The sequence below is a fragment of the Dendropsophus ebraccatus genome, chromosome 3, assembly GCF_027789765.1.
Source record: "Dendropsophus ebraccatus isolate aDenEbr1 chromosome 3, aDenEbr1.pat, whole genome shotgun sequence".
Taxonomy (NCBI): domain Eukaryota; kingdom Metazoa; phylum Chordata; class Amphibia; order Anura; family Hylidae; genus Dendropsophus; species Dendropsophus ebraccatus.
In genome coordinates, this window is record NC_091456.1 from 184,749,944 (window position 1) to 184,777,818 (window position 27,875).

Consider the following 27,875-nt stretch of genomic DNA (forward strand, 5'->3'; position numbering starts at 1 on the left):
AGTACATGAGAGATTAGAAAGTATACATCTTAAGCAGTAGAATTTCAGAAAGGCTTGTACATTAAAAATATCTTTAATTTCACATAATGCAACTTTTTAGGGGCTGGAGCTTCACAAAGAACAACAATTTGTGTTAGGCAATGTAACAAATGGTTAAATAAATATAAACTAAGGCCTTAAAGGGGGACTTATCTTTTTCTTTCAAATCAACTAGTGTCAGAAAGTTATATAGATTTGTAATTTCCTTCTATTTAAAAAATCTCCAGTCTTCCAGTACTTATCAGCTGCTGTATGTCCTGCAGGAAATGGTGTATTCTTTCCAGTCTGACACAGTGCTCTCTGCTGCCATCTCTGACCATGTCAGGAACTGTCCAGAACAGCAGCAAATCCCCATAGAAAACCTCTCCTGCTCTGGACAGTCCCTGACATGGACAGAGGTGGCAGCAGAGAGCTCTCGGCCCTGTCCAGGCTTGATTGACCTCCAGGCCTCTCTGAAACTTTACACAGAAGAATAAAAGCATTTTTCTACAGTATGGAAGCACAGACAGAAATATGAAAGGTACCATTTATCTCCTTGTCCTAACAGCAATAACAGCGTCAGCAGTTTGGAACGTAAATTCCACCTGAGAGATTCCCTTTAAGTCTCCAAGATTAGAAGAATTTGAGGGATTTACTCTGCGTCACTGACCCTCACACTAACTAACATAGCTAAACCTATTCTTCTTGTCACTATAAAACTGATCGGAAGCTCCGCAATCTCCATTCTGCTAATAATCACGCTAAGAAGCCTAAATCAGGGAGATCCACCGTCGTTTTTAGTAACTGGATCCCGGCCCTGACCCACTGGCTCCAACTGGGATCTGTAATGTAGAAAACAGAGTAACAGAGGAGACGGTCTCTGCGGTGTATACATTATACAGTATAGATAGTGATAGCTGTGTTCCTGCAGATAAAGGTTATTCTTTGGCTCTTCGTGTGATGATAAGTTATAGTGAGTGTTCCGGAACGTTCTATGTCAGTTTCACAGTTCATTTAGGTTATAAAATTCTGTCCTGGTCATGTGATGGTCCAAAAAAAGTATATTTTATAGTATTATATTGTTATTTTGCCCACTTTATAGGAAAGTGAAATCTGCACATAGACTAGAAGGAGACTCTCTTGGCCTCAGTCTTTTGGCCATCTTTTCCTGGAAAATGCACCAAACATGTTGTGGCCATAGGCTTAGACCAGGGGTAGGGAACCTTTGGCCTTCCAGCTGTTGCAAAACTACAACTCCCATCATGCTTCGACTGTCCATGCATGATGGGAATTGTAGTTTTGCAACAGCTGGAGGGCCGAAGGTTGCCCATCCCTGGCATAGACAATCCTCTCTAGTTTATGATGCAGTTATGGCCACTTCAGGGATGTTACACACCAACACGAGTGAGATATAACATACACATGAACAACATTTTGGGTGACTCTGCATCCTTCTTCAGGCCTTCTTCCCATAGTGTCACAGCAAACAGTGATCTTGAAAAGTGTGGGGAATGGTGTGAACTGACGCTTCATTCATTGCCTATAGGACTGCTGGAAATAGAACATAGTACACCGGGGGTCCTACAGTCATACACTCAGGGGGTGATTTATTAAACGGTGTAAAATATAGACTGGTGTAAACTGCCCACAGCAACCAATCACAGCTCAGCTTTTAGCTCTGGTGAAATGAAAGAGAAGCTGTGATTGGTTGCTGTGGGCAGTTTACACCAGTCTATATTTTATATCCTTTGATAAATCGCCCACGTAGCCTCTATCCTCTTTTTACGGAATAAGGGGGAGATTTATCAAACATGGTGTAAAGTGAAACTGGCTCAGTTGCCCCTAGCAACCAATCAGATTCCACCTTTCATTCCTCACAGACTCTTTGGAAAATGAAAGGTGGAATCTGATTGGTTGCTAGGGGCAACTGAGACAGTTTCACTTTACGCCATGTTTGATGAATCTCCCTTTAAGTGTTGTCCCTTTAAGGACAGTTCACATGGACAGTTATTGCTCTTTTACCTGCTTTGGACTTGATCCAGGTCACTGCCTTCCTGGACAGTAACTCCCACTCATCCTTCTGCTCCGAACAGTTACTATGAAGCCAGATGACAGCCAGAAGTGTCGCCCACACCGATGAGTCAACTCCCTGGAAGAAGAGAAGTATGTAGTATATGGGAATGTGATACCAAATACTCACGTACTCGGCTCATGCGGGTTTCACTTTCATTTACACACTTCTATTTTTGTAGACCTCCCTACAAACATGGATACTCAGATGTTAAGTTCGGGCAACCCTGGCGCAACTTATAGGAGCCATCATTTGAACATTTTTTCCAGGGACACTTTAGCATTAAAAAGGGGTATGGCTTATTGTGGGGCATGGTCTCAGTGGGTGTGGCCTATCATGGATGTGGGTTCAAAATGTTCCAGTTAGAATTTACAGTCAGAACAACATAAAAGGAGCATTACACACCCCAGTGTCAGGTCCCCAGTATTAGTTTCCCAGTTTATTTCACACCCCAGTTTCAGGTCCCCAGTATATTACACACCCCACTCAGAGCAGGCTGAGACTCAGAGATAGCATTCTACTGACTGACTGTATATACTGGTAGTTTGTGCCCATATGATACAGCTGCACCCCATATCATCATACTACTATCCCCTTCATCCTACTGCTCCTCCATCATCATACAACTACCCTGTTCATCCTCCTGCCCTTCCATCATAGTACTACCCCTTTAATCCTCCTTCCCCCTCCATTATCATACTACTACCCCCTTCATCCTCCTGCCCTTTCCATCATCATAGTACTACCCCTCTCATCCTCCTGCCCCTCCATCATCATAGTACTACCCCTCTCATCCTCCTGCCCCTCCATCATCATAGTACTACCCCTCTCATCCTCCTGCCCTTCCATCATCATAATACTACCCCCTTCATCCTCCTGCCCTTTCCATCATCATAGTACTACCCCTCTCATCCTCCTGCCGTTCCATCATCATAATACTACCCCCTTCATCCTCCTGCCCCTCCATCATCATAGTACTACCCCTCTCATCCTCCTGCCCTTCCATCATCATAATACTACCCCTCTAATCCTCCTGCCCCTCCATCATCATACTACTTCTTTCCAGTCTGACACAGTACTCTCTGCTGCCACCTTTGTCCATGTCAGGAACTGTCCAGAACAATAGCAAATCTCCCATGGAAAACCTCCAGACTGGAAAGAATAAACCACCTCATGCAGGACATACAGCAGCTGATAAGTACTTGAGATTTTCTTTAAATAGATGTAAATTACAATTCTCTGGCACTTTCTGGCACCAATTGATCAGAAAGAAAGAAAATCTTGGAAATCTTGGTGAACAACCCCTTTAGCATCTTGCATATGAAATATGGTCTCTCAATTATTGAAGTAATAACCTGATCAGGATTTTTGGCTTCCAAGTCTTCCTCTGATATTCCCAAGACTGCGGCTAATTCAGGGCTTGGGCTCCAGGAACCGTCAGCTTTCTGCAGAAAAATCAGCCTCATATGGGCAGGTATCTCCTCCTGAGCAGGATGGCTGCCTATGGATAGAAAGTTATTGTAATAGCACTGTGTATAGTATACCCTATGGACTAGGGAGGTTTCATAATGTAATATGGGAACACATGGGGAGGAGCCATGGGGGGTTTAACTATTATATATCCCAATCCCATAGAGGCAGCAGATCTAGAAGGGAAGGTGTCTGATAGGTGACAATGACATTGACTCCGGACCCAGGACCACTTCCTCTCAAAAAACAACAACAAAAAACACTGTAATTTTCTGTGGGTCAGGTTGTTGATCATATGGAGCCTTTACAGTAATAAAATGGATGGATGCAGCTGTGCTGGAATGAAACAGAAGACACTGTGGGAATAGTGATATGGGCAAAAATAGTCATGGTTATTTATGGTAGTTTATGGTCATGTATCTGGCTATTTAAACTAACATAAAAACTTTTTTTTAAAAACACAGTCAGAGAAGTCATGCATACCCATGGAGGGTGCGCTTCCAAATGAAAAGGCTCCTGTGGACAAAGAAACAAATATTATATATCTGACCCTGCTCTTTTGTACATAGGAACATGACTAGTTTGTGGTGAGGAAGGAGGGACCATTCTGGGATGGGGGAAGGTATCCCCTAACTAGCCACGCCTTCTGTCCTGTAATCCCGCCTCTTTTAACCTTATACAATAATAATTTCAATTAAACTAATCCTCTGTAAATCCTACCTGAAGAGGGCGCACTTCCAAATGCCATGGTTCCTGGGAGGAAGAAAAATTGTGCTGAGTAATGATTAATGATCGCTGGACTGTAACAATGTGCATATTGTCATCTGATCTACAATGCAGACGTTACGTGTTTTGATTGGTTTGGGGTCTGGGTGCAGAGATTTATAAAACTAGTCATATCTTCACAGCCAGCTAGAAAATTGTGGGAGTAAAGACAATAAGGTGGAACTATGTTCCGCTACATGCTGAGACTGTTCAAAAAGGGCTTTTGAACAAATCAAGGCAGAGCTGCAGCAGAGAAGCCGTACAGGAATGTTTCTGCAGACTCTGCAGACTCTACAGAACCTTAGACATGTGACTATGATGTCATCACAGGTCCTGCAGAGTCTGCACAGCCCTATAGAGGAGGAGGAGAAGGAAGAGAGCTGTAGGTATGTGGGAAAGGGAAGTGGGCAGTGAGGCTACCTACTCTTGGTGAGAGGGAGGGCAGGCCTTGTTAAGGTATTTAAGAGGCAAACTTGAAGTGAAAGTGTGATGAGGAGGAGCTCCACAAGGAAAAAGTAAGAAGTGATTCCTACCTGCAGAGCCAAAAGAGAATGTACTTCCAAAAAGTGTTCCTGAGAAAATGAACAAATGGTATAATTTTTTTGCGCCCTAAGTTTTATCTAACCGAGGATAAGTAACAAAAAGGGGTTTATATATAAGAAAGTTGCTTCTTTATCTCCTTAAAGGGAAACTATAATCACTTCCATGCTGCCTGAACCAGGAGTCATTGGGGCGGTCCTTGGTCGCTTTCTCTCCACCCCACCAGCCTTGATTGATAGATCTCTGCCTATACACAAACAAGAAGAGCTCCATCAATCCAGGCTGGTGAGGTGAGGAGAAGCTGCTGGGGATCGGCCTAAAGGCTTGTGGTTCGGGCAGCAAGAAAGGGATGATAGTTTCGTCATGTAAGCGAATCATGAGGCCATACTATATTGGGATCAGCCAGTATACTACAGAGTGGGCATATTGTTATATATAGCCTCATCACTGCTTGAGTAGAGAATCTGTATTCTCTGTACACTCTCCATACACGGTCCCCACATTGTGACTACCATCCAATATCAATATTTGATCCTCACCTGAAGGGGGCGCACTTCCAAATCCCATGGTTCCTGGGAAGAAAGAAAAAGACAGTATATAAATTATTTATCTACATAACTGTTTCCTCTCAGCTTCAGTGGACCAGGCAATAATATATTGTGGCCATAGTATGTTCCTGTCCCTTTAAGAGTGGATACATGATAATATGTACAATCAACAATTGCTGGGAAAAAAGTGAAAACTACCTGATGTTCCCCAGCCTACGGGGAGAAAACCATATTGTATACAGTATAACCTGTAACATGTATAATGTGTTCTGCGCTCGTACATAAATCTTGCAGTGGTGTCTGACCAGAATCATATGATGATGACTTGTAACAGGTGAAACCTGCTGGGAGTTACCACCTGACTATCAACTCTGAGGGTTGGCAGCAGATTCGTGATATATGACTACAGATATTTGCATCTCCTTTAGCTACAGAGAATAGTAAATGAACCATATAACACCAATTTCTAAAACAATCAAAAGACAAAAGATAATGCACTGTGACTGATTTTATGCTGATTTACCTGATGTAGATGCAGTGAAACACGCCGGGGTTACTGGGAAGAGAACAGATGTTATTATATTATTATCTAGATATAAATGCATATTACCAAATGTCTGGTGGGTGAAAAAAATCTGCAGATAAACCTCACCTGAAGAGGGCGCACTCCCAAACACTGACGTCCCTGGGAAGAAAATGGATTATATCAATTATTTAAAGTGTACCTGTTATTTAAAATATTTTTGCAGAAATCAATAGTACAAGCGATTTTAAGAAACAAAAGTGAAGACAGGTTTGCAGAGTCCATTATAACCTATGGAGGGGGGAGGGGCTGAGGGGGATGAGTGAGCAGGGAGAGCAGACAAGCAGCTGTTGTACAGTTTGGAGACTGTCTGGGCACATAAAACACTGGATTCAGAGGTCAGAAAGGCCAGTGCTTATCTGGGAGCTTGGTTAGAGAAGACTGCAGGATGTAGTGATTGCAGGGCTGCCTTTTCTCCTCTCTGTGCTCAATCATCCCCCTCGGCCCCTCCCCTCTCCATAAACCATAATGGACACAGAAATCCTGCTTCTTCTGAAGTGAGGAGGGGTAGAAAAACTGCTTTTTGAGTACAGAAGGAAACTCTTTTGCCTAATGAAACCTATTGTAGAGTTTATTAAAGTCACTTGTACTATTGATATATATAAATTGATTTCTGAAAAGTGACTTTTAAATGACGGTTACGCTTTGAAGTGTTACTGTCATCTAAATTAAAAAGGCACTATGGCGGAAAAAAAAAATTAAGAAATTAACAGGTGTTCGCAAAAAGTTTACAATAAACTCTTTTATTTTTCTATTTTTATAGTATACTCTATATACTATAATATACTCTCTTTATAACATAATCTTTTTTATTTTCTATGTTTAAATCAGTGTTATCCATATGGCCACTAGGTGTCTCCCTTCACTGCGCATGTGTACAGCTGCTGCATGTCCACATTCAGTAGAAGAGAATCCTGGGGGGTTGCTCGCATTGTACGGTCAGCTCTCCTGTCACACAGCTAAAACCTCTGTAACCACACAGTGGTTTTGATTTTTATAAGCGTAAAAACTTTTTTCCTGCATTAAACTGCAAAACTACAGATATAGCAGCTCAGTAATAGTAATGTTTTTTATATTGGGTCAAATATACCAGCAGTTGGAATTATACCTGAAGCTGTAGAGCACTGAGCACTCGGATAACACAATCCTGCAAAACAAGTACATGATGTCACCTGATGTAAAGTGGAGGAAAAAAATGTTCTTGATCCATGATTAAAGAGACAGTGACGCCTACCTGAAGGGGGAGCACCGCCAAAGGAAAAGGCTGCTATGGAGAAAACAGGTAAAAATGTATAATTTTATATAACATATGTCTAATATTAAAGGTACACACCTCTATTATACCCAATAAATATATGAATGTAAAGGACGGCATCAATGAATAGTAAGGCTGGGTTCACACTGTGTTTTTGCAGTCCTTTTTTTCATCCATTTTCTGCAAACAACAGATGAAAATGGATGGAAAAACTGTTGCATTTGTTTAATTTTTTTCATTGACTTTCATTATAAAAAAAGGAAGGAAAAAAAAAACGGGCTGCAAAAGAACATAGGGGGAGATCTATCAAACATGGTGTAAAGTAGAACTGGCTCAGTTGCCCCTAGCAACCAATCAGATTCCACCTTTCATTCCTCACAGACTCTTTGGAAAATGAAAGGTGGAATCTGATTGGTTGCTAGGGGCAACTGAGCCAGTTTCACTTTACACCATGTTTGATAAATCTCCCCCATAGTGTCAACCCAGCCTAATAGCAATGTGCAGATTGTTTTATATCAGAAAAATTCCCTAAAATTAAACTAAATAAGACGTTGGCGTTCGTGAAGCTTTCTCTTACCTGTCCCTGAAGAAGGCGCATATCCAAATAGCGTTCCTGCAAAACAAGTTAAATTATGTCATAGACCAAAAAACAGTGCTGGGTGTTACTCTGAGGTAAAATGACTGGTCATTAATGAGATGGTCATCCCTACCAGAAGAGGGCGCTCTTCCGAAGCTGAAGCCTCCTGGGAAAAAAACAGATAACATAATCTATGCTCTATCTAAGCCATGCCTACCGGGGAGAGAAAAGGTGGTTTCAGACCCTCTTCCCCTCTACTACCATTCAACTGTCTGCGGATGGGTCATCTTTCCTTCTGGAAACCTGCGTCCTGGGCGTACGCCAGGGAGAAGTGGCAGATTTGGTGTACTCCGGCTGTATCCCCCGCTCGCCTGATGGGCCAGCAGGGGGCGTGGCAAGGTGGGGAGGAGGTGTTGTCTTGCAGGCGTAAATGATACATGTAGCTCACCGGCAGTGTGACCCAGAGCCAACCCAAAATCCTGCCCAGGGGCATTAAGGGGGCAGGGAGGAGGGACGGAGAGGCGGTGCAGGCCTAGGGCACGGACACTCTAGGCAATGGCAATTTGGCAAGTTGTTTTTTAGGACAATAACTGCATCACATCAACTGCAAAATTAATAAATCAGGTGAACAAAAACAATGATAAGTAAACCTAGAGTAGGCCATAAGATTCAATCTGTATAGACGTGGACTGTTAGAGAAAGGAGGTTCTTACCTGTCCCCATCCAGGAGTTCATTAATCCAAACGCTGAAAAAACAAGGACAGGACATCAGGAAACGGGAGTGAGAGGAACTACGGTTTTCCACCCCCCACACCACTGGCTGGTAATTGTCCACTACTTGTATCTGGTCATACATGTTATAATACCTGGAGCAGGGAAGTGATGCTACACCTAGAGCGGGAGGTGACGGTATACCTAGAGCGGGGAGGTGAGGGTACACCTGGAGCGGGGAGGTGAGGGTACACCTGGAGCGGGGAGGTGATGGTACACCTGGAGCGGGGAGGTGAGGGTACACCTGGAGCGGGGAGGTGAGGGTACACCTGGAGCGGGGAGGTGACGGTACACCTGGAGCGGGGAGGTGATGGTACACCTGGAGCGGGGAGATGACAGTATACCTGGAGCAGGGAGGTGAGGGTACACCTGGAGCGGGGAGGTGATGGTACACCTGGAGCGGGGAGGTGACGGTACACCTGGAGCGGGGAGGTGACGGTACACCTGGAGCGGTGAGGTGAGGGTACGCCAGGAGTGGGGAGATGACAGTATACCTGAAGCGGGGAGGTGAGGGTACACCTGGAGCGGGGAGGTGATGGTATACCTGGAGCGGGGAAGTGAGGGTACACCTGGAGCAGGGAGGTGACGGTACACCTGGAGCGGGAAGGTGACGGTACACCTGGAGCGGGGAGGTGACGGTACACCTGGAGCGGGGAGGTGAGGGTACACCAGGAGTGGGGAGATGACAGTATACCTGAAGCGGGGAGGTGAGGGTACACCTGGAGCAGGGAGGTGATGGTATACCTGGAGCGGGGAAGTGAGGGTACACCTGGAGCAGGGAGGTGATGGTATACCTGGAGCGGGGAGGTGACGGTACACCTGGAGCGGGAAGGTGACGGTACACCTGGAGCGGGAAGGTGACGGTACACCTGGAGCGGGGAGGTGACGGTACACCTGGAGCGGGGAGGTGAGGGTACACCAGGAGTGGGGAGATGACAGTATACCTGAAGCGGGGAGGTGAGGGTACACCTGGAGCGAGGAGGTGACGGTATACCTGGAGCGGGGAAGTGAGGGTACACCTGGAGCAGGGAAGTGATGCTACACCTTGAGTGGGAAGGCGATCGTATACCTGGAGCAGGGAGGTGACGGTATACCTGGAGCGGGGAGATGACGGTATACCTGGAGCAGGGAGGTGACGGTATACCTGGAGTGGGGAGATGACAGTATACCTGGAGCGGGGAGGTGACGGTATACAGTACCTGGAGTGGGGAGATGGCGGTATACCTGGAGACGGGAGATGATCATATACCTGGAGCAGGGATGTCCCAGCGCACAGGCAGACCCTCTACGAGATTCTTGGTATCTTTGTCGACGGCTACAAAGGCAGTGAGCGAGGAGATGACTCCGGACTGTAGACTGGTCTCCAGGATTCTCTTCTTCACCTCCTCGGAGCCCGAGTCCATCCCATACTCCAGCTTAGAGATGAGAGACTTGGCTGCCAGTCTATGGATGGTGGGTCTGAGAGAAGAAAGATGAGTGGAAGCTAATGAAAATGACATGCACGCTATATATAAGTGAGATCATCTAGGTGTCCAAAGAGTACAAGTCACTAAAAGACTTTAGTCACGTGTGCATGGAGGTCACTGTGCCGGGTACTGCAGTGCAGGGTCAGCATCACCCCACTGAGAATAACCAACCCTTCATCATGATGTTCATGCAGTCCCAGAGGTCTGACCCCTCCCATCCCATATAAATGGTATACTTTTATTAGCATAATGGAAGCCCATCAGAATCTATAGGATCCTTAGTGGTATCTGCTTCCCAACAAAGGATAAATGTGAACGGGTCCTTACTGATAACCTGAGGGATCCTAAGGGTGGTATTACACGGAATGAATATCGTTCGAAAAATCGTTAAATCGTTCGGATTTGAACGATAATCGTTTAAACAACCTATTTTTATCATTGCGGTTCAGGGAAGAAAAAGAGCGCTGCACCTCACACCTATGGCTGATACTAGTACCTCTCGGCTGCATAAAAAACATCAGAATTCTTTTGTCAATGTCAATGTGAATTGATCAAGCCACACTGCCCCATGTACCTCGTGCAGATACACATGGGTCCCTACACTAAGTCCACACTGTGCCGGTCAGCGACTACCACCCCCGCAGGCGTGCACAGTCAGGGAAAGGGGGCCATGGAACGTCCCTGCAACCCCCATGCCACAGGACCAGACCCAAAAATGCCACACCAAAACCCAGCCAGCACCACCGGCGGAGGAAGCTGCCCCCAAACAGCACAAGTCTGGATAAGGTATTGCACTCACCATAGCTATCAAAGATAGAATGGGACAGACAGGAGGGATTAAAACCATGAGCACTCAGGTGTCTCCTGCTAATTGCGGTCATGTGGGTCTCACCAGGAGGAGTGCAAAACACGGAGAAAAGAGAGAAACAAAATACGGTTCAGGGAAGAAACAGAGTGCTGCACCTCACACCTATGGCTGATACTAGTACCTCTCGGCTGCATAAAAAACATCAGAATTCTGTATGTGAATTGATCAAGCCACACTGCCCCATGTACCTCGTGCAGGTATCTGATACACATGGGTCCCTACACTAAGTCCACACCGTGCCAGTCAGCGACCACCACCCCCTCTGAACAGCTCGCACTCCTTTATAAGACCCACATGACCAAAATTAGCAGGAGATGCCTGTGCTCACATGTCCGGACCTTATGTCTTCCCCATTCTGTGAGAGCAGCAATGGTAAGTGTAATACCATATCCATACTTGTGTCGTTTGGGGGCAGCCTACCCCGCCGGTGGTGCTGGCTGGGTTTTGGTGGGGCTTTTTGGGTCTGGTCCTGTGACATTGGGGTTGCAGGGCCGTTCCATGGCCTCCCTTCCCTGCACATGCACGCTTTGCGGGGTTGGCGGTCGCTGACCGACACGGTGTGGAGTTAGCGTAGGGACCCGTGTGGACCAGATGACCTGCGCGGTGGTACACAAGGCAATATGGCTTGATCAATTCATATACAGACACTCTGGTGTTGATTTTTAATATAGGCCTAGCGGCATTAGTATCAGCCATAGATGGGATGTGCAGCTGTTCCTTTCTCTCCAGTTCCTATTTTTATCATTGATCCTTTGCAAATCGTACGCATGTATTAAGACGTCATTCGGTCATTTGCATTAGCGGTGAAGGCAGTGGCGACGACAGGACGAAACACAATAACGATCATCGTTCCGTGTAATTGGGTGAACGATTTTAGGTCGTTCGCCATAGTGGTCGTTTGAGTTCGTTAATCGTCAAAAAAATCGCTTTGTGTAATAGTACCCTAACCAGCTGTTACAACCTGAGTAACTCATATTCTCATCCATTTTGCCTATTGGTGACCATAGTCCTCATTATATTGGTATATAATCACCTGTGAACATTCTGGAGATTTAGAGGGAATCTATAGGTGTTGACTATGAGTTCTCCCCTGAGCCTGTACTGCAGGGAGACCTGGCCCGCCGCACAATCCTTCACCTACAAAACAGAAGACATCAGTGTATAGTGACAATGAACAGATTTCACACACCTACTCATATACCACGAGAGGCGTAACTTGACGCCAATGGGCCCCGGTCTGAATTCAGTCCCTCATGTATAAGTACTCAGATAGAGACGTTATGGGTCCCTCAGGCTCCGGGGCCCGGATGCAGTGGTGGGGACCTCCAGCATGCAGGCTGCATCCGGCCAGTTCTTCCAATGCAGCCGGCTGATGTGTGTGCCGCGTACAGCCCCAGTATAACACTGAGTGCGGCGGCCATCAGACACAGGAGGAGGGAGCGCCGTGTGAGGTTCCTGTATGCCGGGGTAGCACACATCTTCTCCAGTCTCCTGCGGGTCATGCACAATGAGGGAATTTCATTGTGCACTGCCTGTAGAAGCCCTGATGTGATACAGACTAGGGGCATTAGGGGGAAAGGGGGTTACCAGCACTGCTAGGGGCATCATGGGGGGGTTAATTACAGTGCTAAGGGCATCATGGAGGGGTAACTACACTTCTAGTGGCATCATGAGGCGTTACAGTGCTAGAGGCATCATTGAGGTTAACTGCACTGCTAGGGGCATCATGGGGGTTAACTACAGTGTTAGGGGCATCATCGGGGTTAACTACCAGTGCTAGGGGCATAATGGGGGTTAACTGCGCTGCTAGGGACATCATGGGGGTAACTACACTGCTAGGGGCATCATGGGGGTTAACTACAGTGTTAGGGGCATCATGGGGGTTAACTGCGCTGCTAGGGGCATCAAGGGGGTAACTACACTGCTAGGGGCATCATGGGGGTTAACTGCGCTGCTAGGGGCATCATGGGGGTAACTACACTGCTAGGGGCATCACTGAGGTTAACTACCCTCCTAGAGAGTCATCATGGGGGTTTATCTACAATACTAGGGGCATACGTTGTTTTGCCCCTGGTGCTGCCAACCCATGGTAAGCCACTGCCACACACAGTATAATATTGCCATGTAGTGTATGACTCTCATGGGATGTTATAAATACCCAAATCGTCCTTTACAGGAAAAAGCCTCCCCCCTGCCCTATAGCTGCACCCCTGTATGCCACACTACCATGTGACAGAGAGGTTACCGTCAAATAGCAAAAGTCAGAAGTGCTGCCGAGGCGTGGGACTCGGCTTATGGACGCCAACAGAAGATAACAAGCATAAGAGTTTGCTGTAAGATGGGTTCATTGCTACAACCATAACCTACCATATTACCCTGAAGCTGGGAGTATATAATGGCCCTCTGACCCTGGAAGATGGAGGTGGGGACCCTGGAGAGGACAGCAGCTTCCAGTCCTGTAGGAAGGTCCCATGTGAGGGAGATGTCGGTCACACTCGGCTGCAGCGCCAACCTCATTGCCTTTAGAACCTGATCGAAAAATTGCACAACGGTGAGATACAGGTATGGTATGGACCACCCAGGGGGGTCTATAGGAGGATTTATTGGTTTATTTGCATATGCTATACATTGGTCTTATAGAGAAGGAGGATTACTTTTTAGGCAAAGTATGAGAAGACTCATGACTTGATAGACTCATGACTTACTGAACATATAAAAATGAAAGAAGAAATATGATAAAAAAAAATAAAACAGAAGCAAAAAAGACCAGCACGGACCTACTGTACTTCACCTACTGCATCGGGGAAGGTGAGACCTCCCAAGTACCTAGCCGCTTTCTGTGCCATCTTGCTTATACTTGGCCTCATAACTACTGCTCTGTGTGTAGTGTCCCAGCACAGGTGTGTCACTAAGACTTTATACACCTGGTTAAAGTAACTATCAGCTTCACACAGAAGGGGATGAAGGAGAGTGTGTTAAGTGTTTTCCCCACTAGGTGTCGCTGCTGTATTTTTTCTATGTACTGTACTATGCACAGCTGAAGTTCCCATGGGTTAACTCTTTTATGTCATATGCTGTACTTTATCCTATTACAGGGGCAGGTTCCCTTCCCTCACTTTTCCTCTTATCCTGCCTTCACACACTAGCTAAGTTGTTCCTATAAAAAGGAGCTAGTTCCTAGTGGGGGAAGGGGGGGGGGATCTTTTTTGGTGTTAGTAGAAGCGAAGAGACACAAAGAGAGAAAGAAGTTCCTGCTGCAGTAAAGCAAGGGCCTGGCTTAGGCCAGGACCCTTGTCAGGGACATGGAGACTTATCTTTTCTTATGCAAGTGACTACCGCTAGTATGCAGTGCAAGAAAACCTAGGAGGAAGTGACATCCTCTGAGGAAACCTTGTCCATGCCAGGGATATCTTCTACAAGACGCAGGGCAGTCACCTGGAGTGGATATTCATGAGCATCAGCAAGCTCCACCCACCAGCTTCTGACTGGCAGTTATCTATCTATGCTGTGTATGGGCAGTTAACTGTCAAGAGGTCGGGGGGGAGGGGTGCGGCAAGAATCCCATTCTCCTGCATATTAGGAGAACGGCTAAACAGAATGATGTAAGTAATACAGTGTTCTGTTCAGAATTTTCGTCAGTAGTTTATGCTGTACTCATTAAAGGAAGCATAGACTTAGTGACAAAGGGATACTCCAACAACAACATAAAAAATTCAAATAAACTGGTGCCAGAAAGTGTCAGAGTTTTAATTTACTTCTATTAAAAAATCTCTAGTCTTCCAGTACTTATCAGCCGCTGTATGTGCAGCAGGAAGTGGTGTAGTCTTTCCAGTCTGGAGAGCAGAATATGAGAAGTAAAGCAGCAGATGAAGGAGAAATGATCTAACCTTGCTCTGCATCCTGTCCTTCCCAGTGATAAAGTCGTAAGCTCCTCCCCCTGCCCGCGCCATGCCTTTAATGAGAGACGTGGAGGCGCCTTCACCAATCCCAAATGTAAAACACCTGGAAGTAGAAATGAGAAACATTAAATATACATAGGCACAGATGAGTCTTCTAATTTATCTTTATAGGGGTCAGGATCCTGTTTTTCTAAGTCTACATCCCCTATTTCCCCTCATGCAGAGTTATACGATAACAGTTTGACACCACTAGAGGGAGCTGACTGCATACAGATTAATACAGATCCCAATGAACCCAACAAAGGGTCATCAGATTACAGTCAGAACATGAGCATTATGGCAGCTCTCATATCTCAGATTCCTGGACATTGGGCACATGAAATGGACAAGAGAGACTGTGCCCACATGGACTCAAGCCAGAACGTTGTGTAGACTTATCCTAATGTTATGTCTATGGCCGAGGTCACAATAATAAATGGATTACCGGTGGTTGTGAGAGTTTTTCTCAACTTCTCTGATCACTTCCTTAGTGTTTCCAACTTCTCCATCCGTGAAGATGAAGACCTAAAAAAGAGGCAGATGTATTTATAGGGACCAAGAATACAATTGCAGGGACACTACCTCCGATGGATGGCACTAGAGAGCCCGCTCCCTTTCTACTTTGCATATTAGAGAAAAACTGCGCACTTTGGCCATTGTAAATGAACAAATCCATAGGCAGAGTCCTTTATAGAAATTACTAAGCCAAGGCACCGGGGAGGGGCAGCTCACTGCTGACACTGCAGGAGAAACAGAGTATTACACCCAAGTGGCATTTACTTTTTACAGCTGCTCGCTCCCCCGGATATTGGGTGTCCAGATGAGACTGGTTCCTTCTCTAATTGTCGACAATAAGTTGGTATTCTGGTAAACCAATGCCCATTCCCTGCACTTACTTGTCTGGGCCGCTCAGATTTTCCAGTCGAAAAGATTTTCCTCAAGGGGAGAAGGATTTCAGTCCCTCCAAAGTTGGCATTCATCCCAGTAACCTTCTTCACAGCGTCTTCCATAGACTCCTGTGTATACTCCAGGCTCTCCCTGAGGGGTACCAGGAAATGATTGTGCCAAAAAAAATTATTATAGTTGTATCTAATAATTCATCTTATGATATATCTTTATAGGGGGCGCTGCTCTGTGCTACTGACCAAGAGTCTTAAAGTGTCACTGTCGTGATTTTTTTTTTTTGCACAAATCAATGGTCCAGGCGATTTTAAGAAACTTTGTAATTGGGTTTATTATCCGAAAAATGCATTTTTATCATGAAAAAGCAGTTTGAAGCTCTCCCCCCCATCTTCATTGTTCTCCTATGGAGAGAGCTAAAGAGAAGACCAAAACAGGACAACAAAGAGTTAATCTACAAATCCCTCACTCATTATCTCTTCTGACAATCACCAGTGACCTGTCTGAGCTCAGATTACAGCTGTCACCCAGCTCCGTGCCTGTAATCCTCTGTTATCTGCTTTCTGCTGCCGGCTAACTCCCTCCTTCCTCCTCCCCCCTCCCCTCTCCCTAGAGCAGACAGGGGACGTCTCCTGCAACAAGTCACAATTTTCAGATTTTTCAGAGTGGATGAAAAAGAGGAAGGAGGGGGGGACCTGGGAAAAGGCTTTTTACATGCAGATAATGGCAGATTTGGCTAATAAACCCAATTACAAAGTTTCTTAAAATCGCCTGGACTATTGATTTCTGCAAAAAAAAAAAATACGACAGTGACTCTTTAAATATCCTGATTTCTTTCAAAAAAACGCTAAAGAGATAGTTAGTTCTTCCTGTTTGCAGCCACTTTTAGTGGAACTCATTCCCTTCAGATGGACACTGCTCCCAGTGAATCTAATGATGAATCTGTCTTCAATGAGCTCCAGAGCTCCATCTAGTGGTGGCTGCAGAGAGACTGAATTTCAGAATGTTGACTCCATAGTAAATAGGTGGGATATGTTCACACATATTTTTCTGCTGGCAATAGCCTTGCATTTTCGATGCATAGGCCCAGTTCACATGGAGCAAAAATGTCGGAATTCCACTACGGAGAATCCCGCCGTGCTCGGTGTGCTGCTTTGAGTGAATGAGAGGGCATGCGCTCCTCCGCTGCCAACGCTTTTCGCTCAAAGAAATGACATTCTGACGTTCTTGCTCAGTGTGAACGGGGCCATAGTTTGATACAGATTACTGATTTAATGGCACTTATCGATGGGCTGAATTTCCAATAAGTTTAATGAGTGAAATAAGTGGCATGCACTGTAGTGGGACACATTTTATTCGTCTGGCTGGGGTTGTGTTGGGTGCAAACAAGAGGATTTCCTCACCTGGACAGCCTGGAAATCTAATGTAACTCACAGGCTTTTTTAAAACTTACATGAAAAAAGAGGCAAAGTTGGACCCAAATCCAAATATATTAAAGTAACATCCAAGGGGCAGACTCTTCAGCAGAAGGATCAGGGTTTCCTGCACAGAAAAGGAAAAACTCTCATTGGCAGCGAGTACTAATCCTGAGTTACATATTATATCATACTCCAGAGCTGCGCTCACTATTCTGCATATTGTTATTGGAAGAAGGCACGTTTTAGTTGAAGTGTAACTGTCATTTACATTTTTTTTTTTTTGCAGAAATCCGCGACTTTAGTACAAGCGACTTTAAGAAACTCTGTCAAAGGTTGTATTAGGGAAAAAAAAGCCTCTTTCTGTACTCAAAAAGCTTTTTTTGTACCTCCCCCCTCACTTTTTATCTGTGCATTATCAGACAAAGCAGTCTTAATTACAGAGGAGCAAAGTGAAGACGGGTTCTGATGTGTCCATTATAACCTATGGAGGGGGGAGGGGCTGAGCGACAAGGAAGAGCAGACAAGCAGCTGTGCAGTTTACATACTGTCTGGGCACAAATGAATTCACAGGTCAGAAAGGTCACCTCTTATCTGGGAGCTTGATGAGAGAAGATTGCAGGATGTTGTGCTGTGCAGTGTTGCCTTTTCTCCTCTCTGTGCTCACTCATACCCCTCGGCCCCTCCCCCCTCCATAGACCATAATGGACACCGAAATCCTGCTTCTTCTGTAGCGAGGGGGGAGGTAGGAAAACAACTTTTGGAGTACAGAAGGAAACTCTTTTGCTTAATAAAACCTAATACAGAGTTTCTTAAAATCACTTGTACTATTGATATTTATTGGTCTCTGCAAAGTGACATTTAAATGACAATTACACTTTAAATAATGCAGGAGGACAATTCTCTTTTTCCGACATCTGATGACTGTATTGTACAATGCCAGGGGTAAAGAAGAAACTCACTAGGGAATGCTTTGTGGAGACACTAAAAAAGCAATGGGTGCTTTAAAGTCTGCAGAACTATGAATACAGCTCCGTCCTACAAGGGCTTTTGCATATAACTGATACATTTACAGTAGGTTGTACAGACATGGCGCACAATGCAGAAATATTATGTTATAAGCATTGTGTTTATGATAGGACTGAAGGAGCCACCAGGTGGCGCTGTGCTTACCTTGGCGCTCTGTATACGCAATGGGGCATTGAGCTCGGAATTGATGGGGCTGTTCATGCTCCCAGACTGGTCTACAAGAAAGATAAACTCTCCGCCAGTCGCCTCTTCCTGCTGAGTTGGGAAACGCGGAAACAAACTCAACATGACAATCGGGTTGGACATAAAGGAGCCTGAAAATGGTCAAAATAAGAGAATTACAAAAAGCAAATTATATATATATATATATATATATATATATATATATAAAAAAAGAAATAACATAAAAGAAAAGATGTCTAAAAGATAACATAGGATTTCCATTATTCTGTATAGAAACATTATAAACAAGACACTATCTAACTAGTAAACATAGTAGAGAAGACCCGGCACTCACCAAATTTGGTGAGTGTCGGCTCTTCTCTACTACATTTCCTGATACTCATCGTCTTGAGCACGACTGCCATCGGAGGTGCTATGCTCTCCATCGTCATCCAATTATAAAACTAGTGACATATTATTACAGTATAATAAAAAAAATCTAACCAGGACAACAAAAATGGCCCCCACCATGCTCGCCAAAACATCTTTCAGCATTGTCACAGTCCTTCCACATTACTGTAGGTCACCTTGTTCCGCCAGTCCTGAATCGATCCCGGCTTCCACAGCCGCCGAGGGCCTGGACATTTCCGTATAATATACGAGTAACTCCACATCTCGATCAAACCTGTGTCCCTCAGCCAAGGAGAGCTGCAAAGATATTATATACAGCACAGAGGTCGGTGAATGTAACCAGGTACAATGGCGGATATTGTAGGTATTGTGTAATGCAGAAATACAAGATAAAGACATCCCTCCAATAATCCTGTAGTGTTTATCACCCAATAGGCCCAATAGGCACAAATCACAATCGCCAGATGTAGGGCTGCACAGTCTGCCATTATCCCGTCACCTGCCACCATGCCATACGTTGTCCCTGCTGTGCTGTACCAGTGTGCTGTGTTGAGCTCCCCCTGGTGGCCGGAAGCCACCACACCATATGCTCTGTCCCTGCTGTGCATGTGACATGTGAATTCTTCTTCATGGAAAAAGAAGACATTGCCTAAAAATAAGACCTAGCCTATCTTTGGGAGCAAAAATTAATATAAGACACTCTCTTATTTTCGTGGAAACACGGTATATATATTAGATATTATATATATGTAGGAAACCTTGTGCCTTATACCCCTTACCTTGGCGGAGGTCTTGCCTTCATCAGTGTACTCCACAGGGCTGATACTACAGTTGGATTCTATCTTGGTGATACCATATGCAGACTGGAAGTGAGCGCTCACACTCAGGGTGTAAGGGATCCTTCCTATAGGCAGCTGGGGGCGGGTGGCTGTCACACTCAGAAGATGGTCTGCAAAGGAGGGCAGAACAGTAACTGAGATCAATAGTGAAGGTTGTCACTTATACAGGCAGGGCAGTCACTGAGATCTACGGAGGAGGGTGGCACATACACATACATGGTGTCCCTATGCCTGGAGGTTCTCATCACTAGTAATACATGATATAAAGCAGTAATCATGGGGTAGTCTTCTATGCCTCGGATATGGCTGATAACAGGGAACAACATATATTACCACATAAACCTGCTATCTTACCATTACTTATAAATAGATGTTTTGTTCCCTTTAAAGAGACTCTGTCAGCAGGATTATGGCGTCCTATCTCAGGGTAGCATAAACTAGTGACAGAGAAGCTGAACAGAATGATGTATCACTTACATTGTTCTGTGCAGCTGATCTAGAGATCCTCCTGAATAACATGGACAATAAGTAGTCCTCTCCATTATGTGCGTGTGCCCAGTAGTCCAGGATATTCATGGGCATCAGCAAACTCCACCCACCAGTTGATGACTGGCAGTTATCTATGGGCAGCAACTGTCAATCAGCAGCTGGAGGGCGGGGGTGGGGTGTGGCAAGAATCCTATTCTCCTGCATATTAGGAGAACGGCTGAACAGAATGATGTAATTAATACACCAATCTGTTCAGCAATTCTGTCACTAGTTTCTGCTGCCCTCATTTAAGGCGGAATAAACCTACTATCTTACCATTTCTGATAAATAGATGTTATGTTCCCTTTAAATTCAAGATGGCCACTATTATTCAGTCAGAGACAACACTCTTCATTTAGAGCTAGGCAATATGGCTTCTGATGAGGTTATGGGTGGATTTCTTGCCCCCTGCAGACTCTACTGCATCCAGAACAATGTTCTATATATTCCTTATACTCCTTCCAGCACGTACCTGTCGGCGTATACCTGGGGTTGAGGACTGCGGGAAGCACAAACCGGATGGCCTCGTCCGCCTCCACCGGCAGCTCCTGTACATATTTTATGGTGACTTCGGCCACTTGATATGGGGGTAGGTTACCGACTCGGCAGGTGAATATATCAGAGGAATCCTCATTCTCCTCCAAGAGAAAGGCCTGCTGGCCCTGACATATAGCGGCATCATAGGTCTGGTGAGCCTGGGGGGAGAGAGTAGGTCAACAACTTAAAGGGGTTATCCAGCGCTACAAAAACATGGCCACTTTCCCCCTATTGTTGTCTCCAGTTTGGGTGACGTTTTAAAACTCAGTTCCATTGAAGTAAATGGAGGTTAATTGCAAACTGCACCTGAACTGGAGACAACATAGGGGGAAAAGTGGCCATGTTTTTGTAGCGCTGGATAACCCCTTTAAAGTGGTAATAGGGTGGATTAGATGGACCAGGGGTAATTTTCTGCCAACAATCTTCTATGTTTCTAAAGGGCTCAATAAGCCTGAAATAACTGGCACATAACAAACCTGTTGCTTCTCCTGGAGATCGGCTACAATGGTCTTTCCTCCCACTTTGGCTTTAAACGTATAGACAGCAGAGTCCTGGTCCATGGGGAACACAAAGATGGCCTCCACCGCCTTTGCTTCCTCATTCTCATACTTGAGCGTTGCAGACACATCGGCCACAAAGCCTTTCACCTGGACGTCAACCGAGATTCCCTGCAGAGGAACTGGATGACCCAAAAGGAAAAAAGATGGCGGCTTTGTTCCAAGAAACAAGACAGGCCCATGAGTTATACCAAATACCTAACTCATCCCTACTAAATCTATATACGATGTCCAACCCATGAGTCCGCTGTACAGACTGTATATACAGTGAGCTGTACAGACTGTATACACCATGAGCTGTACACACTGATTGTATACACCGTTAGCTGTACACACCGACAGTATACATCGTTCCCCCATTATCAAGACAAGTCTATGAGCCGTCCTTTATAGTCAGTCAATGATTTCTCACCCAGTTTCCGGGAGTCGGCAATGATAAGCCCACAACATGGACGGAAGGCCGGCATCTTATCCACCGGTTCTGGGAAGAAGGCAAAACACCACAATATAGCAGAATATAAATCTTGTAGTAATACAGGACAGAAGTGGATTGTAGGTATACAACCCTTCCAGGAAGACGGAACAACAGACCCTCTTCCTGCCGCTCAGACAGCCAGCTTACACCAGTTTGTAGTTTTACCCACTTTGATAAATCTGGGTCATGGGGGGGGGGGGTCTTACAGTAAGGATGTCTACTCTCTTTAGAATATGTTAAAGTGTCACTGTCGTTTTTTGTGTTTAATTTTGCAGGAATCAATAGTCCAGGCGATTTTGAGAAACTTTGTAATTGGGTTTATTAGGCAAATATGCCATTATCTGCATTCAAAAAGACTTTCCCCAGGCCCCCCCTCCCACCTCTCTCTCATCCACTGCTCATTATCAGGAAATCTCGGCTCTTTTACATCAGTCGGGCCCTGTGTAACCTATGGAGAGGGGAGGAGGGAGATTAGTCGCCAGCAGAGAGTAGAGAACAAAGGATTGCACAGTGGGAACTGTATGAAAGCCAGTATTCAGAGGTCAGAGAGGTCAGTGCTGATTTCAGAGGAGATAGCCTGGTGATGTAGCTGTAAATTAACTCTTTGTTGTCCTGTTTTGGTGCCTCATCTCCCTCCACCCCTCCCCTCTCCATAGAAAACCATGATTACAGTGGGCAGAGCTTCAAACTGCTTTTTCAAGATAAAAATGCATTTTTCGGCTAATAAACCCAATTACAAAGTTTCTTAAAATCGCCTGTACTATTGATTTCTGCAAAAATAATTGAAAAGACAGTGACACTTTAAATTATATCATTTCTACTTTTGTCATATGGCCTACCTGTATACCTGTCATTTCAACACTTCAGATGTTTGTATCAGTGGGGTCCTGGTGCTGAGACCCTTGTTGATCGCTAGAACAAAGGTGCACCCCCTGACCATAGGGTTCCATTATAATTCTGTCCATTGCTACATAAGCAATAAGAGTGTAGATGAAGGGGTGGAGCACACGCCTTTGTTCTAGCGATCGGCGGGGTCTCAGCACCCGGACCCCACAGATACAAACCTCTGACATGTGGCTTGAAAATGTCCGAAGTTTGTTGAAATTACAGGTACACTTCAATTACTAGTGAGGTACGGCAGGGGTGATAGTTGGGTCCACTTTTTTTTATATATTTATTAATGACCTTGTAGAGGGGCCACAGAGTAGAATCTCCATATTTACAGATGACACTAAACTGGGTAGAGTAATCAGCGCAGAGTAGGATAATATAATATTACAGAGGGATTTGGAGAAGCTGGAGGCTTGGGCAGAGAAATGCCAGATGATATATAATGTGGATAAATGTTAGGTTATGCATTTGGGCCGTAGAAATAATAAGTACATTTATGTGCTGAATAATAAAACACTGCAGAATCCAGTACCTTAACATTCCTTCAATCTGGTATCCAATAATCTGGAAATTCTTCCGTCTATAAACTGCCTGAATAAGATAATATTAAATGTATAACAATAAAAGTTATTACATCAGTGCGGTAGTTTATTCCTGGAGCTTCTCTATACATTAAATGTATACTGTATGTATATACTTCTCTATATGTCCCATACCTGTATACTGTATGTATATACATCTCTATATGTCACATACCTGTATACTGTATGTATATACTTCTCTATACATTACCTGTATACTGTACGTATATACTTCTCTATATGTCACATACGTGTATACTGTATGTATATACATCTCTATATGTCACATACTGTACCTGTATACTGTATGTAAATACTTCTCTATACATTACATGTATACTGTATGTGTATACTCCTCTCTATGTCACATATATACTGTATGACTATACTTCTCTATATGTCACCTGTATACTGTATGTATATACTCCTCTCTATGTCACATGTATACTGTATGTATATACTCCTCTCTATGTCACATGTATACTGTATGACTATACTTCTCTCTATGTCACATATATACTGTATGTATATACTTCTCTATGTCACATGTATACTGTATGTATATACTTCTCTATATGTCACATATATACTGTATGTATATACTTCTCTATGTCACATGTATACTGTATGTATATACTCCTCTCTATGTCACATGTATACTATATGTATACACTCCTCTCTATGTCACATATATACTGTATGACTATACTTCTCTATATGTCACCTGTATACTGTATGTATATACTTCTCACTCTGTCACATATATACTGTATGACTATACCTCTCTATGGGGTTTGACAATCCAGATTGTTTAAAAAACTACTTAAGAGTCCCATTTACTGTGTTGGAAGGCTTATTATTACATGTGCCTGCATGTTCTGTAGGAGCACAGGTCCCGGCATACACTCTGCGGGCAGAGCATGCTGGGGATTGTAGTTTTTAGGGTGCGTTCACACCTACCGGATCCGCAGCTGATTTTCATCCTGCGAGTTTGCAGCGAAATCAGCTGCGGATCCTGTACTGTGAATCTCAATGGGTCCCATACACGCAGCGGATCCGGTAGGTGTGAACGCACCCTTATAGAGAATCTCACCTCTCACCGTATCCTGGGTTCTGTTTTTACCGTAATCTCTATAATACATGGGCATAACAAGTACAGGACGGGCAGAGAACAGAGAAGAGCTGCGGGTGTATCCTGTTATGTAAGGTACCATAATCACATGATACGGAAGTGCAGAAACGAAAGTATAACGAGCGTCCGCGCGTGTACTGTGTCCTTTATGGTAGTCACTAAGCTACAGTTACAGGAACAGCAGAGAGTGACGTCATGATAAATTCCTGACGGGAAGGAAAGAAGCGCAGGGCAGGGACTACCGTAATTACTGTAATACAAGCTACAAGCCTGTTATCAGTGGTCAGAAGGATTTTTTTTAACCATTTTTAAAACATCAGGTACTCATTCAAATAAATAAATAAAAAGTTGGTGTAGTGTCAGTTTTGATTCATATCTGCTTGCAAGCGTTGATATGCAAAGTAGTTGTTCTTGCAAAAATTTGAAAAGTTTACATTTCTTTTTATTCAAAATTCTCTTTTTCAAAAAAAATTATCTTTTTTTTACGCCGACATCATTTGGTGAACGTCCCTTGACTTTTTTTTTTTTTTTTTTGGATGTTAAAGCTCTTTGAAATTTAGCAGCGATTTTTCCAAATATCAGCAAAATTTCAAATTTTGATTTTTTTTTTTTTAGGAACCATATCAGTTCTGATGTGGATTTGGGGGGCCTGTGTGTTAGTTACCCCCGTAAATTCCTCCATCATATAAACTGCACCCCTCAAAGTATTCAAAGTGAGATTTCGTAAGTTTATTAACCCTTTTTCATCCATTTTTTTCTCTACCGCAGTAAATACTAAGACATGCAGCTCAATATTTATTCCTCTTATTCCAATGTTTCCAGAAATACCCCATATGTGGCCTTAGGTTGCCTTTACTCAGACAGATTTAGCTGACAGATTTTTGAAGCCAAAGCCAGCACTGGATTTGAAAAGAGGATAAATCTCAATTTTTCCTTTATGACCTGTTATCTGTTTATAGTCTATTTCTGGCTTTGGCTTCACAAACCTGTCAGATAAATATCTCTGTGTAAAGGCACCATTAGTGCGTCACCCGACTTAACCACCAGGGACGTCTTAAAGGGATTCTGCAGCATTAGAAAAACACGGCCACTTTCTTCCAGAGACAGCACCGCTCTTGTCTCCAGTTTGGGTGCAGGTTTTGCAGCTCAGTTACATTGAAGTTAATGGCGCTTAATGGCAAACCATACCTTAAGTGAAGACAAGAGAGGTGCTATCTCTAGAAGAAAGTGGCCATGTTTTTATAACGCTGGATAACCCCTTTAAGAACATTATGGGCCCCTGGGCAGAGCTGTGAACTGGGCCCACCCCCCACTGACCAAGCCCTGTACCCAATGAGAAGCCCAGCTCTGCTGTATCTCTCCAGGGTTTACTTACTGGCCTGCGTCGGTCACTGTTCGGGTGCTGTAGCCGCGCAGAAGGTTTTTTATGCAGGCTGTGCCGGGCAGTGAGTAGCCCTTCTCGTGGGTCAACTGGTGCCCCCACCCCGGGGTAGCGACAGCCTCGCTAGGTCCTGGACCTTTGAGGACATCCCCATCTTTTTCTTTGCCTGATCCTGTGTCCTGCTATACGGCAAAAGCCAGGGTGTTTGCAATGCTACTGTGGCTACTGCAGGGGGTGCTAGAGGATAAGGACTCTACACCAGAGCAGCAGAGATTGGATTGGGATACGAGACGACCCGCTCCAGCACCTGGTTCCTCCTCTTCAGGCCTCAGGCGGTTGATGCCTGGACCCACCTCCTCCATGGAGTTTTCCCGGTCTCTCATCCATGGAGTTTTCCCGGTCTCTCCTCCATGGAGTTTTCCCGGTCTCTCCTCCATGGAGTTTTCCCGGTCTCTCCTCCATGGAGTTCTCCCGGTCTCTCCTCCATGGAGTTTTCCCGGTCTCTCCTCCATGGAGTTTTCCCGGTCTCTCCTCCATGGAGTTTTCCCGGTCTCTCCTCCATGGAGTTCTCCCGGTCTCTCCTCCATGGAGTTTTCCCGGTCTCTCCTCCATGGATTTCTCCCGGTCTCTCCTCCATGGATTTCTCCCGGTCTCTCCTCCATGGAGTTTTCCCGGTCTCTCCTCCATGGAGTTTTCCCAGTCTCTCCTCCATGGAGTTTTCCCAGTCTCTCCTCCATGGAGTTTTCCCAGTCTCTCCTCCATGGAGTTTTCCCGGTCTCTCCTCCATGGAGTTTTCCCGGTCTCTCCTCCATGGAGTTTTCCCGGTCTCTCCTCCATGGAGTTCTCCCGGTCTCTCCTCCATGGAGTTTTCCCGGTCTCTCCTCCATGGAGTTTTCCCGGTCTCTCCTCCATGGAGTTTTCCCGGTCTCTCCTCCATGGAGTTCTCCCGGTCTCTCCTCCATGGAGTTTTCCCGGTCTCTCCTCCATGGATTTCTCCCGGTCTCTCCTCCATGGATTTCTCCCGGTCTCTCCTCCATGGAGTTTTCCCGGTCTCTCCTCCATGGAGTTTTCCCGGTCTCTCCTCCATGGATTTCTCCCGGTCTCTCCTCCATGGAGTTTTCCCGGTCTCTCCTCCATGGAGTTTTCCCGGTCTCTCCTCCATGGAGTTTTCCCGGTCTCTCCTCCATGGAGTTTTCCCGGTCTCTCCTCCATGGAGTTCTCCCGGTCTCTCCTCCATGGAGTTCTCCCGGCCTCTCCTCCATGGATTTCTCCCGGTCTCTCCTCCATGGAGTTTTCCAGGTCTCTCCTCCATGGAGTTTTCCCGGTCTCTCCTCCATGGAGTTCTCCCGGTCTCTCCTCCATGGATTTCTCCCGGTCTCTCCTCCATGGAGTTTTCCCGGTCTCTCCTCCATGGAGTTTTCCCGGTCTCTCCTCCATGGAGTTTTCCCGGTCTCTCCTCCATGGAGTTCTCCCGGTCTCTCCTCCATGGAGTTCTCCCGGTCTCTCCTCCGAGAGAAACCAGGAGAACAGAGGCCTTGAGCTGCCAAAATATTTTTGCACAAGTTGACATTCATCGGTATCGTCCTAGGGGACATGTGACACCCCATAATTTTTTAATTGTTTATGAGGTATTTCTAAGATGAAAAAGAATTATTTTTTTTTACTATATGTTGCATATGATGTGTTTTCTTTATTCGTCCAGTCGGTATGATTACAGTGATATGCATTTTATATAGTGCTTTACAGTTTGACATTTGTACTATATAAAACTGTACAAGCCAAAAAGACAGAAATGGCTGCACATCGCACCCATGGCTGACACGAAAGCTTATTCAGCTTCATTTAAAACCAACATCAGAAGTTAGTATATAATTTGGCCAAACCATATTGCCTCATGTACCACGTGCAGGTCTTCTGATACACATGAGTCCCTAACCAAACCTCATCACTGTGCCGGTCAGCGACCACAATCTCCGCAACTGTGTCTCGCCATATTGTAAGAGCTGTAATATTTTTTATTTTTTTTACAGATGGAGTTATATGAGGGCTCTTTTTATTTTTAATTTTTTTTGTTGCAGCATAAGCTTAGGATTTTTGTGGTACACTTCTTGGGTACATATGACATTTTGATTCTGATTTGATTTGATTTGTTCACATTTTTTAGGGG

General features: G+C 44.9%; 1 protein-coding gene across 2 annotated transcripts; it reads right to left on the reverse strand.

The window, feature by feature from the left end:
• Positions 1-54: 54 nt before the first annotated feature.
• On the reverse strand, positions 55-23,204 carry LOC138786352 (von Willebrand factor A domain-containing protein 5A-like). 2 transcript variants are annotated; one of them, XM_069963323.1, is made up of 27 exons: positions 23,147-23,204; positions 21,661-21,729; positions 21,168-21,370; positions 20,627-20,849; positions 19,567-19,736; positions 18,964-19,084; positions 18,359-18,528; positions 17,224-17,312; positions 15,767-15,908; positions 15,316-15,395; positions 14,820-14,934; positions 13,300-13,461; positions 11,966-12,069; positions 9,848-10,056; positions 8,541-8,573; positions 7,961-7,993; positions 7,828-7,863; positions 7,230-7,259; positions 7,104-7,142; positions 6,065-6,097; positions 5,936-5,968; positions 5,404-5,436; positions 4,858-4,896; positions 4,280-4,312; positions 3,445-3,590; positions 2,041-2,167; positions 55-860 (listed from the first exon to the last, which is right to left on the reverse strand). In XM_069963323.1, exons 2-27 carry the CDS (start codon positions 21,713-21,715, stop codon positions 775-777), a joined length of 2,544 nt encoding a protein of 847 aa, XP_069819424.1. In that variant the 5' UTR covers positions 21,716-21,729; positions 23,147-23,204; the 3' UTR covers positions 55-774. The 2 variants fall into 2 exon arrangements, with proteins under 2 accessions (XP_069819424.1, XP_069819423.1); XM_069963322.1 differs by having other exon boundaries at positions 7,230-7,262.
• Positions 23,205-27,875: the final 4,671 nt, after the last annotated feature.

What these genes read in the sequence shown, in the direction of transcription:
- LOC138786352 (XM_069963322.1), bottom strand. Translation starts at nt 21,715, where the DNA reads ATGCCGGCCTTCCGTCCATGTTGTGGGCTTATCATTGCCGACTCCCGG. An exon ending in AAGGCAAGACCTCCGCCAAG is followed by an intron (nt 19,085 to 19,566) that starts GTAAGGGGTATA and finishes ATATCTTTGCAG; the next exon opens with CTCTCCTTGGCTGAGGGACA. An exon ending in TGGCGGTGCTCCCCCTTCAG is followed by an intron (nt 7,143 to 7,229) that starts GTAGGCGTCACT and finishes CTTGTTTTGCAG; the next exon opens with GATTGTGTTATCCGAGTGCT.